The 16,823-nt window shown below is 34.0% G+C and overlaps 1 protein-coding gene across 2 annotated transcripts in view; it reads right to left on the bottom strand.

Annotated features, from left to right (window-relative positions):
* Nucleotides 1-940: 940 nt before the first annotated feature.
* Nucleotides 941-16,823, bottom strand: part of Pdk (pyruvate dehydrogenase kinase) — a 50,776-nt gene continuing 34,893 nt past the window's right edge. The window contains exons 2-8 of one of the 2 annotated variants that reach the window (XM_067118867.1): nt 14,459-14,666; nt 12,801-12,985; nt 12,484-12,645; nt 9,358-9,402; nt 5,222-5,394; nt 4,858-5,082; nt 941-3,883 (exon numbers count right to left, since the gene is read on the bottom strand). In XM_067118867.1, the coding sequence (XP_066974968.1) occupies nt 3,713-3,883; nt 4,858-5,082; nt 5,222-5,394; nt 9,358-9,402; nt 12,484-12,645; nt 12,801-12,985; nt 14,459-14,666 (1,169 nt within the window). In that variant the 3' untranslated portion in view covers nt 941-3,712. The remainder of the gene's footprint in view (nt 3,884-4,857; nt 5,083-5,221; nt 5,395-9,357; nt 9,403-12,483; nt 12,646-12,800; nt 12,986-14,458; nt 14,667-16,823) is intronic. The other variant, XM_067118868.1, reaches the window with a different exon arrangement.

Genomic DNA, 16,823 nt, shown 5'->3' with positions numbered 1-16,823 from the left:
TTGTTGATGAATCGGTAAAGGTGCCGTAGCTAAGTTTTGCCAAGAGGCATGACACCTAAATGGCCAAATTATCCGGGGGACTAATGGTAGTGGGAAAGCATGTAGTTCATTAACTTTTCCACCCCAGGTGTGATGCATTCTTCCAGGAGCTTGATTAGGACCCAATCCTGGCCATGAGCCCAGTGTCAGGGCTACTGTTGCACCTGATTGTTATGGACTTCCTTCAAGATTTTCTTAATTCTGCTGTATTGGTGTGATTTTTTCCTGCCAGCTTTGCTCTGCTGGAGTGGTTAAGTCCCTTCTGATCCCATGAGAGCAAACACTTTACTAATCCACAACTAGCCTCACATATTCATGGTGGGTTACTTGGTTTTACTAAATAACAGGTTTTGACGTAGGAAAAACCAATTTTTGGTAGTCGCTGTTGAGTCCTCAAAGGAGTTACCTTCCATGGTCTACCAGAGCTCCATGGTGACCAAACTAATATCAAAGAATTCTCTTCTAATTTAGTTGGTCTTTTGGCCAAGTATTGTGTCGTAATGATTAACATTATAACACATGATGGAGTATATAATGGACTCAAAGATAAGAGGGCACTTTCCCTTATCTTCAGCAAAGCTGAACCCAGTTTTTCCAACTAGTTTGAAAGTACTTCAAAACAATGTATAGGTTTCATAGGTTATTTTTCTACTCAAGTGCCTTCTTCCCTTTGTCACAAGTAGCTTTAGGCTGGCAAGATAAGTATTTCAATTGACCCGTAATTTTTATCTGCCAATTAGCTTGTTTGACCTGAAATTTGACTGAGCAACATCATAGGCCAGTGTGCCTAAACAAAACGTTTGTATGTATATTTTTGTTATTCTTAAAACTATGTAGGGAGTTTTAAAATACAGATGTTAAGGGAAAGACTTTCAAACTTCAGGTAAATCAAAGCCAGACAGGATCATATAGCTTGTATTTGTCAGTCTTCATCGTACATATTGAACATTAATGCAAATGGTTGTACAGTCAGTGGCATGTTAAGCAAAGCTGCTATTGAGATATAAAATAATACAAAAATACATAAATATACATTTTAGCAGGTTGATCTTGGAAAGACATGACATGACTTGGATATAGGAGAGAGATACCTTGCAGTCAAGACCAGGCCATTCTTGGGATTCCAACCTACTCCTGTAAGTATATTTTAAAATGCATTTGAGCATATTTAGCTAAACTTTTCTGTTTTGTGAAGAGCATACCCTGTCACCATTCATGGGTAGTACAGATGAGATAGGAAATGACTACAATATACTCCTATGAACAAGTCCATGTGAGTTGAATGAGATATGATTGAAGTTAAAGGTAACCTGATGATATTGTTAGCCTAGTCATATCTTATATAAATGTTAGGCTCCCATTATGTCACATACAAGTCAAAATATTTATGGCTGCTCCCAAAATCATGATGGTAAATATTCAAGGCCTTTCTTAGTAATTCAGCACTTATTTTTACTAGGGCCTGATACCATCAGCTTCAAAGAACACAATAAGGGTAGTATCAAGTATATATTTAATCTAGAGGTTAGGTTCTGCAACTGTAGAGGATGCACTATACTGTAGAGTCATTATTCAAGAATGCATAATACAATACCTTTCAAGGTGAAGCTTACAGCTTAAAGCTGCTAAACAGGTATTGAGAGAACCTACTGGTTTCAAGTAACAGCACAAATACCATAACTGAACTCACTGACTAGAATGCTTTGTATAATTAAACTGTATTAACAAGTGAAACCATTGAGCCCAGGGCAGCCCTAATCTTGAAGCAGGGAATATAAGAGAAATGATTCAGGGATTTTTGTGTATTGGTTAATTCAGATAGTACAGTTAGGGGAATGGAGACGCTGTACATGTTTATGGACAATATATGATGCCATAGTTTTTAACCAGACACCTGTGAGATCTACAAGAGTTGTGAATTTTCCTTACAAGCAGCAGTTCTACATCACTGACATCAAACTCACAACATTTGACAACTACATGTAAGGGCAACTATTGAACTAGGTATTAAGTAGCAATGATATATTTCATTAAACTAATATAGGTTCACCTTCACTTACTGAACAAAATTGACTCTGAATTCTGGCTGTAAAATAGTCAATAGATAAATGCTTTTCTTAACCAATATAAAAATAGTTATCTAAGTTGTGCTTTATTATTCATGGAAGATATTCTCAAGGCCTTCAGTTCAAGACCTACATGTACATAGCTGCATTTAAAACACTAGAGGTGAATATCATATTTTAATTATAGAAGGGTCGTCATTATGAAAACGGCCCTTTCTGAGCACAAAGTTTAAATCAAAATTTTCATTAGATAATTTTCCTGATCTTGTTATTTTGGTCTTCTCATACTTAATGTTATATTGCTGCTAATTTCTATCATCTTAATCTACTGGTCCACAGATTGGCTGTCCAACTAAAATGAGAAAATGCAAAACAAGGGAAAAATTACAAGGTCACTGATCCAAAATGTAAAATTTTATTTAAATAAAAATAATTCTTCTCTATTTACAAAATATTAAGACTAAAAAAGCAAAAATTTACAATACATTCATAGTTCACTAACAGGTTTCAGTCACCTGTAAAAACAAAACAGTCAACATTCACAAATAAACACAATGCCATGAAGTCCTCCACCCCTGGTTATCACTGATCGTACTTTAACTTACATGCTGTTACCTACAGAACTCATTATTGCTGCAATTAAAATTACCTCTCATACCAAACAGGATGTGCTAAAGAATCACTGCAGAGTAACATACAAAATTTACAACTTGTATTATCTAATAGTACTAATCAAAACACAATAGCTTTTTGTCTTGGTTAAAAAAAAAAAAATTGACAGAAGATGGCAATCAATACTTTACACAAGTGTAAAGTTTACAAGAAATTTACTTAGTTACACTGCAGCTACCTGCAGGATACCTGACATGATTGCCCTACAGCCTTCCTTGTCAAAATATTATGCTACAGCAAAAATAATATTTACATTATCAGATAAAAAAAAAGAAAATATCAATTTTACCATGCACACATCTCTACAACAAAGTTCTCAAAGCACGCAATCAGTACTTGTGATTAGTATGTACTGTACTTTTATATCTACTTTAGTCACACAATTTTTCCTTTCTGCAAATATGCTTTGTACATCAAAGTTTGTCATGGCATCTGCTGCTTTCAGCATGGCAACAGAATTGTTTACTATAAGTCAAATGAAAACCTGCTTGTTTTGTTAAAATGGTAAATTTCTCATCCATTTTGGCAAAGCTACATCTACCACAAGCTGTATGTCAAATCATCTAAAGAAACATAAGCACCAGACAAGAGTATTGTGCCTAGCTTAAAAATTCCTTCTTGCAGTTTAACAAAGCGTATTTTATGGTAACAAATCTTGTGCAACTAAAATGATAATTGGTACGAATCAATAACCAGATGTTGACCCAATTAAAAATCTACAATTTTTTACTTAGGTGCAAGAAAGAAATCTTATTGAATCATACCAACATCTCAATGGATGAAAAATCCCAACTTCTTTTATGCACATTTTAATCCGTATGACCTCGTCCTTTACCATTACATAAATACTGCCATACAAATTAACTGTGGTTAACAGTAAATGCTAATCTTTCCAAAGTAGGAAATCAACAAAACTATGTTAATAAATATATAAATTAACTTGATGCAGTGTTCAGCTTGTTCAACGAATTCGTGCTAAATGGTCGAACAAACATGGCTGAGTGCCCTTGTGAAGACCAGTCATGTGTCTGGATAGGAGTAGAATACTGCCGTTGACAAGTTTTGTTGTATACTGGAAGCAGCTCATTAGCTTCACTGGACAGTGCCTGTTAACAAAAACATAGCATAGGAGGATTTGTATAGAACTCTGTACATCACAACTAAATTTTTAGTCAAGAACATTTAATAGTGTACGGTAATATGTTCATTTTTTTTTTTTTAACATTTGTGTAGGTAATTTGAGAAAAATGTTGGTGTCCATCAAGGATCAGCTTTTAGCACTTTACTGTTCATCCGAGTGATGTAGAAATTACAGACACAGAAAAAAGGAAGGTTCCTAGAAGCTGCTGTACGCTGATGACAAAGGCTGAACAACAGAATAAAAGGAAGATGCCACACAAATGTTTACAAGATTGAGTATTGGTATGGAGAGAACTAAACATTGAGTATTGGTATGGAGAGAACTAAAATTAAATTCGGATGAACAAAGCCTATAGCAAATAGAATAGAAAAGAAGAGGTAGTCCAGGAAAATGACCATGCAAATGATGCTTAGAAATAGTGGACTGAGATCAATATTATGTATCAAATGTGACATAAAAGTTCCCATGCTTTTTGCTCAGGGTTTAAAATATAAATGGAGTGAAGGTTCTGACGTATAAAGGAATGTGTAAGTAGATATTGAGAGGGAAGATAGAAAGATTAGCAACAACATGGATGAAGTGGGAAGAGACTGCCAAATTGATGAGAGTATCCCAATACTTAACATCAAGCAAAAATTTAAGATACTGAATAAAATTCATGGCTGAAGCATAGTGAGAAGATCATATTACAAAAGAAAGTGCAGAGATTGTATCCACAAGCTAGAAAACAGACCAAGCTCTCACAGACTGGATGAAAGTAATATAAGAAAGAAAGAAGCATTTAGAAAAATACAAGAGTTAGGATGATGACTAGTAGAAACCCAAGATACTATGGAACAGCACATAGGTATGGACCTAGGCCAATTAGAAATTCTGGCAGACAGTGTATAAAGGGTAATGATTATGTAACAACTTCAATGAATAAATGAACTGCCTTACCTTCAGGAATATACAGGCATCTGTGCCATATCCTTCAAAGGATGTTAGTACAAGGTCTCCGTGGAAATATCTGGCATACAATCTGGAGAGTGGAAGACCATACCCATAGCCTGCTAATGGTGGGGTTTCCATACCAGAGGCAGCTGGCTGAGGTGCTGTAGAATACATGTAATTAAACAACAGGTCCATATGACTTCTTGGAATGCCACCACCCTGGTCAGATAGCTGGAAAAAACAAATTAAACCATAATTAACATCCATCATCTGTTAAAAGTGCCCTTAGTTATCAAAAAATCAAATATCTTTGGAGAGTCAAAATCCAAACTCACAGAATTGGCCTTATGATACTCAAAATGGCATTTACCTTTATGGTGAGATCTTCACTGCCTTTGACTAGAAGGACTTCCAGTGGGGGGAAATCATCTCCTCCTGTACTATGGTGTTCAACCACTGCTCGCATGGCATTTTTGAAGAGCTCAAACAGCATGTGGTACAAATGAGATGGAACATACACAACAGATACTGATGTTCTGTCAGCTGTAAAAGAAGGAAAGAATTATTGAATATTTTAAAGAAGAGAACAGATGATAATTTTAAATCAAGCAAACCTAAACCAAACACGAATTCCATATTCCTCAATCTTGTCAATGAGGCACAGAGAAAGGAGGTATATGGTACAATATAAATAGCAAGAAAATTATTATATGGTACAATATAAATAGCAAGAAAATTATGAAAAGGTCCTGCTCTAAATCTTAATGGGAAAAGTAAAGCTGGCCATGATATAAAATAATTAACACAAAACCTCATCACTAACATACATAATCAAGAAATGTGAAAAACTTAAGATTTCATTTTTTAGCATAAGAACATCTTATTTAGTGTGGGAACCAAAGTGATTTTGTTAATTTTACTGTTAAAGAATCACTGGATTATCCTAAAAGCCCCATAATAAAAGTTTGGTAAACCTTTGATATTAGAGTACTTTAGAGAAGTAGCAACTCTTAAATGTAAACTGTCATCCAGAACCTATTTTTATTAGTATTGTCATCACAATCTTTTAAAACTTCAACTTTAAACATTCTCACAATCAGTTCATAAAGAGCAAAACAGCATAACTAGAATCATAGATTTTGTTTCTAAATGTAATGAAAATAAAAACTATTGATATATATTTCTAATAAATGGGTTATTAAACATGATGTTCTTGTCTATTTGTAGCACCTTACTATCACTAATAGTTTATTAGTTTTAGTTACCCAGACCACTGACATAAAACCTTAATCTTAAGACAACAAAAATAATTAGTTCAGTAAAAAGATCAATACCGTTTTTATGACAAAGAGACCAGGACATGCATGGCTTTCCAAACTAAGCACCGTGTGTTTACTGGCTTCTTGATAAAAATGCTAAACATAAATGGAGCCATTATTAGTTTGAATATTATCCATGCTCATGATAGCTACTAATGTATACTCTTCGGTTTTTGCTTTTGTACTAATGTATACTCTTCAATTTTTGCTTTGTTATGCAATGTTTAGTATCTGACCCCAATAATCAATACACAATATTTTAGTAATCATATATAGCTACACATCCATCGCTTATCCTAACAATTATTTACTTCATAGACCTAAACTTAATAAAGGCTATATTCTAGTGTCATGCACATGCAAAAACTGCATAAAGCTGCACATATGCCCCAAGTTATGAATACAGTACTGTACTTTCAAGATCAAATATCAGCATAAATAATAATTACACATCTTATAACAGAAAAAATGTCAGATTCATTACTCAAATTGATATGTACTTTTGATACCACATAAACCAGTCACTGAATGCAATGGATTCTCAACCTCAAAACCAAATAATCTTTTTCTACAGGTAATCTCTTATTGTGAAATTTCTACATCCATAAATTTGATTGTCTTTACTTTCATTCACAAACAGAATGAACCCTCATATCTAGCCTTATTAGGTTCTCAGTAACTTGAACCAGAAGTACAGACTTTTATATCTTAGAATATGAATTTGGTAAAAGTAAATTAAGCTTGGCTTCTTAACCTTTCATGGCCAGAAGTTTGTGCACGTTAGGAAGTGCAGTTATTTAATAAAATTGAACTCTTATTTAGTTTTGAACCTCTTTTACCAAAATAGTATTACAGTATATTATGTTTTTATATTTAAATTTCAGTAAAAATTCAATGGGTGGTTTCAAGTACCATACCTTTTCTCCGTTTTTCCGGAAAAAAAGGTATTGAAGTGCAAAAAGAAATATAAGTTACCAATGGTGATAAAATATCCAAAACAAGAACAGGACTGTGCAATATTACCACAGAAGCAAGTACTGAGTGCAAAGTAACACAGAGAGAGGGATTTCATCAATAATGCTGCTATGCATTCTGTGATGAATCATAAAAGATTGCCAAACCAACACACTACACTGTGATAATGAAAATAAATTGGAAATTTTATGCACAAGTTAATAAATGCAAAAATTTCTGCGTTTCCAAAACTTACTTTCAACATCACTGGTGGTGTTAGCTTGTGTATCCGATAAATGACCGTACCAACCAACTGATAATTGCAAAATTCCAGTTATAAAATTTTGGTTTCAATAACAAACCTATTACTTTATAATAGCCCGATCTGTGGCAGGTGGATTCCCCCAGATACTTGGCCACTTTGAAGAAAATGGCTATAGACAGGCAAGGGCATATGAGTAGGTATGCAAGCATACTCTGATCCAGGTATCAAGCAGCCAAGTAGTCACCTTCCATGTGTCTGTGAACTTCCCGGACTTTTTAAATATTTTGGCACTTCAAATTCACATATCAAATTATTCAAAATTACAAGTTTCATACTGTACTTACTTATGTGCAGTTTTGCTTTGACAAAGGAATAATTGTGTTATTTTCAGACATTTTTCACTCAACTTTGTGTTTGAGGATAAAATATTTTTGGATACTAACTTTTTTCAGTTGAGGAGCTTAATTATCTGTTAGTGCCAGCTTTTCACTCAGTGTCAAGGTATACTGAGAACATTTGGGCATTACTTTCAATCTGTTGGATAACTGGTGTTGGGAAGAGGCAAGTTAATTTTTGTTGAGATCCAGGAGCTCTAACACAGAACCCTGATTCTCAGTCAACCAGTCTTGAGTTTTTCATTAGCTTGATCTTTCCTTGTTAATATTTGGAATGGGCTATTATAAGAGCAGTACAGTAATGGGTTTGTGAAACAAACGAATGTGAAATGAAGTTTTATAAAAAGCAAAATAAAAAATTTATTTTCAATAAAATCCCATTACCTGTAACACAGAGTTTCCACCAACCCAACCCAACACTTCTCACAGCTATTAACTAAACAGCAAGCAAAGTGAGCAGCTGGCTCTTGGATATCCAGGGAATTAGAAGGCAGATGTGCTTAACAACTACTCTAAAGGTCGTGGTTTTGGCGTGAGCTGAATGTCTGGGGGGGATTCACTGACCACAAACCTAGGCCATTGGAAAACATTGATTCAAACGGAAAAATTTAGTTTTCTAAACCTGCTCTATTTAATATACTGTACTTCATGAAGTACAAAAAAACCTGGTTAAATTTCCTAACTGGGCTGTAAATCAAAATAGTACAACGCTTTACTTTGTAACCCATTAATGCAAGTCTGCAGCATAACCTGTAGTTTTTCTTCTCTTCAGTTAAGATAATTATAAGGGGTCAATACTGGGAAAAGTTCTTTTAGGAACCACTCCTTATCAGCAAAATAAGCAATAAACTTTAACTATGAACAAAACTTTACCTGGATACATAACCAAGTGTAACTACACTGTATTTGGCCCCAAATTTTATAAAATGAGAACAAGATGCTACTGTACACTGAAAAAACCATGTGAACAGCATACATTGAACTAGCAACAAGTGCTACATCTAGACAAGATTTGATATTGTAAAATTTTATATAAAAAATAAAGATCTTAAATAGTTTAAAATAAAAATCACATGATGAAAACCATACAAAAACTTATGCTGCAAAGTAAGGTACAGTACTCATAGATTATAAATATACAGTACCAACTATGACAAAATTACAGTTGTTAAAGGATGTGTTCTCAGCATATGTTGCCAGTCCAAAGTAGCTACAGTACTGAACTGAAAACAGACTGTAAATGAGGAGTTAAAGCCATGGCCCAGCCAGCAGAGACAACACACACTGAATAGCTACGGTACAGAAGCCTTTCATGACACTGCTGTTATTTCAAAGTTTCATCATAGAGGCACATATTTAAAATGTGTAATTACAATTTACAAAATACCCAAGTCTCCATATATTTACATTTACTGCACAACCTATACCGTAGAGCTTCCTTAAACCTAATAGTTTGCTCCAAACATTGATCTCACAGCTGTAAATATAAGCGAGAAAGCAATGAAGTAATTAAAGAGACTAAAGACCACATATACAGGAGGATAAATACATGGACATATAAAAGACACAGTACCTGATTTTCCTGCTTCTTTAATGACATTTGTCTTCTTGTCGTGCTCTGTGGGTGCAAGTAAGCAAAAGCAATCTACTATTAGTGTTGCTAATGAACACACACTTCTGATCAGGGATTTTAAATCTTCAATAACACTAAAAATTGTACTAATCAAATGTTTAAAGCTAAACTCTTGCCACTACTAATTCAGTGGTTATGAAATCAAACACTAATTTTAAATGAGGTTAACATTTAAAAATACTATGAAAACATTAACTAACTCTAGACATCACAGACGAGCACCTAAAATCTAAAATTTTTCCAGGATCAGTTTTGTCCCACTAAATGAATAGTTGTCACAATGTAAGTTGGCAGTGAAGAAGTATTTCTCTTCAATGCTTCAAGGGAACTGTTCATTTGTTTCAGTTCTTTCATGATTTGTTTCTCTCATTTTTAAAAAAAATCTTTGATACTCTCAATGGTACATGTAGTTAGTGTATACATTGATTTTATAGAATTCCACCTTTTTATTTTCTTGTTCTGAAAGATTATTCAACTACATTATGTTCCCTTCTCATTATTTCAGGCACAGCAAGATGAAATCACAAGGTGGACATGAAACATCTACTTTAGATGACTACTGTATTGTGGTTACTAGATTTTGAGTGCTCTACTGTTGTTTTTGTTGTTGTAATTAAAACTATAAGCCTACAACCTTACAAACAAACTTATGAGATGCTAAAATTATGCTTCACACACACACACTATATTACCTATGTTACCTAAATCTTATTATGACAACTGTATAATGAATGTGTTCAAATAAGCATATGAATACAGAATGTCAAAGTAATTAACAGAATCTTAAGATTACAACCAAAAACTTATCCAGATGTAATTCAAGAACGCTTACACTTACAAGAAGAAGAAAAAATACTTTAGAAGTCAGAAAAGTCTCAAGTACTGTACTGTGAGAATTTTAAGAAATCTCTGGTTCCAGTACTGAATACTGGGAACTTCCAAATACTTTATCAATAAAATTGGGAAAATAAAGACTAATATTCAAGTATTTAATCAACAGTGCAACAAAGTACCCAAAAATATCTTACTTGAATATACCTAGAACCTTACCAGTAAAAAGGCTATGAAGTGTAATATGATATGCTGTATATTAATGGCTTAACAGACCTTCAACTACACAACAGACTAACAATATTCTCATATCAGTGCACATAACGGTTTCAGGTGGTTTACATGTCACATATAACGCTGAACTACAGTTTACCTGTTAAAACTACTGTAAAAGGTAAAACCTACTTCACTTGTCACTTGAGTAATCTAAAGCTTTTTTCAATGATGGCTAACCTAACTCTTCTCTGTGTCTTAATACTCCTACAATTCTCTTCCTTTGAATAAGCCCCATCATATATGATAATCTTTTGCATCTAAAATATAGTGTAATCAGAATAATTGCTCTAAATTAATCCAACATTTAGAAAATCTGCAACTCTGATTAACCTACCATCTAAATACAGTAACAGAATTTTCACTCCCAGGTAGCATGTTCTTAAGCTTACATTTATTTGTTTTAAAAAGGTTGGTGTGTTGTTGAATATGGCCTAAATTTAACCAAGATATTCTGGGGTGTAGAGTCTGTGATGAATTTATTACACTTTATGTAAACTAACAATTTTCTAAAATATAAAACTGTGCTGAACAGAGAAATGTCTGGAATTTAAGTACAGTACTGACAAAGGGAAGATTTTTGCATGAGGGACAATCACTAAATAATACAACTGACACATTTAAAGAGAAACATGAATATAAATCCTCTCACACAGAGAAAGGAGGGGAAGTTTTGAACTAAATATAAAAGAAATCTATATTCACGTCACAGTATGCTAGTGACGTTTCAAGTCTTTAGCCTCTTAAATCACATCTCAAACCCCTGAATTTTAAAGCCAGGAAATAAAAAGTGTACAGATATCCTATCTAGGAGAATATTAAAATATATATGTAAATAATTATGAGTGAAGACTTTTTAAAAAAAGACAGACGCTCAGACAAACTCACACCAATTCATGAAGAGTATCACATAATCTTGCATCAATCATAAGGGAGTAAGTATAAAACTAAGACAATGTTTAGACTTTAACAGAAATTTGACAAACTACATCAGAACTGAAATCTGGCCCTTTTCCTGAGCAGAAAGTACTATCACCAATGGTGCAAACCCATAGTTACACACTACTGTACATCCTGGATGGCCAAGCAGCATTAATTTTTATCAACAGCATTACGGTTGTTCACCAAGGCGCAATATATATTAACTCGACTTTTTAAAATGATTCTACAGGGAACTAAAGTTTTGAATACTTGAATAACTAAAAGAACAAAACTGACCAGCCAAGATAATTTAGCATGTACCAACAAATAACCTTAAAGCCAAAAGAGCACAGTATAAATTTACATCTATAACTACAGAGATATAAAAATTTTCAAAAACCCAAAAATGCCTGTTATCTGACAAAATTCCACTTGCCTTGAAATTATATTCAAGAATTTATAATGCTAATGTGTATACCTTGAAATCATATTCAAGAATTTATAATGCTACTGTGTATACGTCATCACAAAAATCTAGAGCTGGGATATTGAAAATTATATGAAATTTAAATTAGAGAACTTTCAATACGATTATCAAGCAGCATTTCCAGAAGCATAGTGCAAAACAAATTGTAATAGATACAATATAAAATTTAATGTATGCACTGAAGTACTCCAAGGCATCATAATCCCAAATGAGATTTTGCAGGTCTACAAGAAATTCTACATTATCAATCAGAATGACACACAACCTGAAACTGCTTTAAAAGGCATTTTACCAAAATCAGAGGTCCTCCCTGGCTACCCAGAGTAACAACAGTCCCATAAGCAATGCCAAAACACAATGTACAAAAGTAATTCCTCTCTGGAAAAGATCACAAACAAGTGAAAACCGAAGGCAATATACTGCAACATTCAACACTGTATGCAAGTCTGGTTTTCAAAGACCTTGCACAAAAATGATGACAAATTACCATACCTACACTAGATTCTAAACAAAATACATTACATATTTTAGAAACTAATTTAATGTTACTATACCGTTGTGGTGTTTCACAACAAGTTCTGGCGAAGCGAGGTAGTACTGGTCACAGAGGAAGCGTGCATTGGCGTACGCATCTTCAATTACACGGACAATATCACAGCTGGGATCAATGCATCCTATGTGGTGGTGGGAGTTGATACTATCACCAAAGAGTAATGCTGAAAATAAAAGTAAATCTTATGAATTATTACACCTTTATAACGTGTCAATACAGTACAGTATTTCTGCTAACAGTCATTCCATGGGTACGAGGTAAAAGTAGCAATGTATGAGGCATTATTTTTCAGGATATTAGAAATCAAAATCAACTTACTGTGCTGGTTGATCAACATTCTAATTGAAATGCGATTCATATAAAATCTGTCAAGAAAATACTGGATGTAAGCCTCCATATTATTGTCAATACGATGGGCATCTTTCAGCTCCATGACACCTTGAGCCATTGTCATTACAACATCCTGGTGACGATTCCGAATCTTTGTTAGAGCATCTGTGAATCTGAAAAAGATGTCATCTGTAAGAGCTAGTTTAACGTTTAGCTTCCTATTTTTATTAATCTTGCACTTAAATTCGCAACTCTTAATACATACTGGCTATCCTTAGATATTTTTTGTTACACACTCGTAATTAATAAAAGTGACTGTGCATCTGCAACCTGACTAATTCATAAAATAAAAGATTTATGGGGAAAAAAATGGGTCCTCCTTGAACACTGTAATTACTAAAAGTCACATGCATGCCATCTACAAATAAAAGTGAAGATGAAATCATACAAGTGTGTGTGTGTGTGTGTGTGTGTGTGTGTGTGTGTGTGTGTGTGTGTGTGTGTGTGTGTGTGTGTGTGTGTGTGTGTGTTGGTTAAAGTAATTACACAAAAAGAACAAGTGAATACAGTATTTTCAATGCTAAATATCCAATCCCCTGACTCTGAGTGAGTGAGAATGTGATGGGCGCTTGAAAGACTTACCAAACAGTAAAAACCTTGGAGTGTTTCCTAAACAAGATGTGTTTCCCAAATCTATAAAGCAAATTTTAATATGAGGAGGAGAAAGGGGGAGAAAGCAAGCACCATACAAAATACAGTACTTCTATACAAAAACTTCACACAATCAAAACTTAAAGTTTGTAAATCCTTGTCAAAATTCACTACGATACACATCAGTAACCATCAGTTCAACCACATTCAAGCTGACAAGATAAATTCTTTTAATTCCTAACCTTTTAAGGTACAGTCACAGCAAACAACAGATTAATAGTACACTGATTATTTAAAAATGTTAAATTTTTAATTGAATCTGACTTTATGATTATCTTTAAGCATTTAAGAGTAGGCTATTAGACAAAAAACTATTACCAAATGAGTTCTATATCAGTTGAGCAGAGAGAACATGGAAGCCACAAAGAATTAAGTTTTAATAACTGAGATTAGTACATGAAATTTTTGTAACATTTCTAATAATAGGTTATATACTGTACAGTGATTGTATATTCAACATGTAAATTCCTAAGATATACTTTAAATTTCTAAGGTGTACTTTATTTCCATTAATTAATGAAAGTCGCCAAATTCACCTCAACATTCATGATTGTAACTTTCCTCACATCACACGAGACAAAAACCTACAACTGAACAATTTATGAGATGTTTACAGAAGGATGTTCTGTGTGTAAACACATCTGCAACAGTCATTTTCACAAGTATACTACATTGCAAAGGTTCACAATTTTTAGGTTAAAAATACCCTTTACTTCTTAAAACCAGATCAACATGATCAGATAAATTCATTTCTGTCACTTAAAAGGTATCTCAGGCAAACTATGCAATCTATATATAAATATAAAATGCCATACTGTATGTTTTTTAGGCACTGAACGACTTTTTAGGCTTCCATGCATAAACCTTAGAACCTCTGAATAAATCTTGAACAGACCCTTCTGAGAAGATGAGGACCGAATGATCTGTCGACTTACTTGTCAATAATGGATGAATTTGCTTCCTTCCCTTCAAATTCCATGAGATCATCGAAACTCTTACAGTAGAGGTCCTGGACAGCCCGTGTCGAGGGCATCAGGAGCAGATTCTCTGGCAGGAGGCTGAATTCCTTCATAATGTTGGCTAATCTGACGGGAAGTTCCTTGCGCAAAAACAGGTAAGATTCTGTCCGGGTTGCATTTCGACCTGGAAAAAAAATAACTGAACTTACTTTCTTGATTCAAGACAACCTGGAATACACCTGTGTACGGGAAGACTGACTGCAAATGCCGTGCAGTTATTGAAAAAATATTAAATAGAAAATGTATGCAGATGACATCACTTGAGAGAGAGAAATAAGAGCTACATTCAGTGACATTTATCAATGCTCCACTCACCATGAAGAAACTCATTTTACGGAGGGGAATACAGCAATTAAATAATCTTGAAAAACAAATGTTGCATATCCTTCCTATGATTTTTGTACTTATCTTAAAAAAAAAAATTACATATAATACCGATGATGAACATTCCTCTAACACACTTGCCTATCATTACCATAACATGTGAAGTTAGCATTTACAGGGAACAGGCAACAAGACGCCTTCTGGTAACTTTCTGTGGTCTTCCTATCGTATCACGTAAATGCATGAGAGAGAGAGGGGTGGGGGGTCTGAAGCTGGCAGCTGCTTGCTGACCTTGAGATTAATGCACTTACCAAATCGTACCACAGCGCTGGTCACATCGAACAACATCAATGGCTATAGCTATAGCTGAGAACTAACATTCTATGTTATTCACCAACATTCTATGTTATTCACACCCCAACTTTCATACTTTGTCTTGTTAATCAATCGTCATTTTCGGATATTTATTAATCAAACCTACAACTAAATTAAAATTGTTCCATATCATTAAATACCAGCTATAACTGATGAAGCTCACAAAATTCTGATGAAACTGTTCTTCTTTACTAAACTTTCAGGGTTACTTCATTTAAAAACTTGTCGACAACAAGAACGCTGCATCGAGAAAACTTGCCACCAACATGGCCTTGCAGGGCAGTAGTGATACGAACTCTTGCAAATATATATAAAAAGTACTTGTCACAGTGACTCCCACAAATGACTGGACTAGTCTCTAAATGGACAAAGGCAAACACACAACCTGACTGCCTTATGCAAGCAGAGGCACTGCATAAATTTATGCATGTGTGTGTTTGCGTTACGATGTAAGTACGAATAAATACTTTGTTATTGCAAATCACTGACAAATATCAACACTGGAAAGGTTTCAAACTTTAATTCAGCAACATTGTACGATAATAAAAGTAACCACAAGTAGGCTATGAAATCTGCCATACCTTTTCCATGATTGTCTTTTTAAATTATACTGTATATACCACTACCTAGGTGTTTAAACTATCGCGGATATATACATTCCAATACTAATAAATACATTTTACAATTCTCGTCGCCATATATGCCAATGTCGAGTAATAATTACATTTTATAATCATGGTCACCATATGCGCCAATAACCAGCAAAAAACGATTCAAAATTTAAAACAGCATTTGGCAAAAGTTATATTATTCATCGTATTATTACAACCACCTCCCCTTCATTACTCTTTCAAGGTGACTTTCAGAGCAACAACATAAAAATTTTCTCCCTCCCAGGCAACAAAAGAGGATACATTTGTCCATTAACTATGGCGCCCAGGCATCTACCAACGGCTTTTGGCACTAGAACGATTCGTCTTGGAAAAAGTGCGTTGCGTAAGTAAAATCCGAGCTGATACGGTTATTTTGATTTCTCCGTTAAATAATCTAAGTCAATTAGCTTAAATAGGTAACTGGTACACTTTTTAGTTCTCACAAATATATTATGATACTGAATTCATCACGTTTTAAGGAAAACTATAACCAAATGGGATCACGTTTAAGGAAAACTATCACCAAACGGGAAGTGCAAGTAACCAATCCAGCATTCGGTCTCGATAGCCGAAAGGTCAAAGTCGAATGTTTACATTTGTATCAAAGCCAAAGGCCCTGGTTCGAATCCTTAGAAATCCCTTACGGTATAGTGAATTACGGCATTACACGATAATTATAGCTTAGCATTTGTGAACATAAAAAAAGTCACACGTGTGTAAATAACAAAAATTCTTTATTTATATATATATATATATATATATATATATATATATATATATATATATATATATATATATATATATGTATATATATTCACAGAGATACTCTGAACTCCGAGTAGACGACTAATGATTTCTCGATCGATAAAAAGTCAACGAAGAGGCCTATCGATCAACGCAACTGATTAAATTAACAGATTATTTTCAAG

Source organism: Macrobrachium rosenbergii, chromosome 16 (assembly GCF_040412425.1).
Source record: "Macrobrachium rosenbergii isolate ZJJX-2024 chromosome 16, ASM4041242v1, whole genome shotgun sequence".
NCBI classification, from domain to species: Eukaryota; Metazoa; Arthropoda; class Malacostraca; order Decapoda; family Palaemonidae; genus Macrobrachium; species Macrobrachium rosenbergii.
The sequence above is the reverse complement of the archived record's forward strand: the minus strand, read 5'-3'. Positions and strand labels throughout refer to the sequence as shown.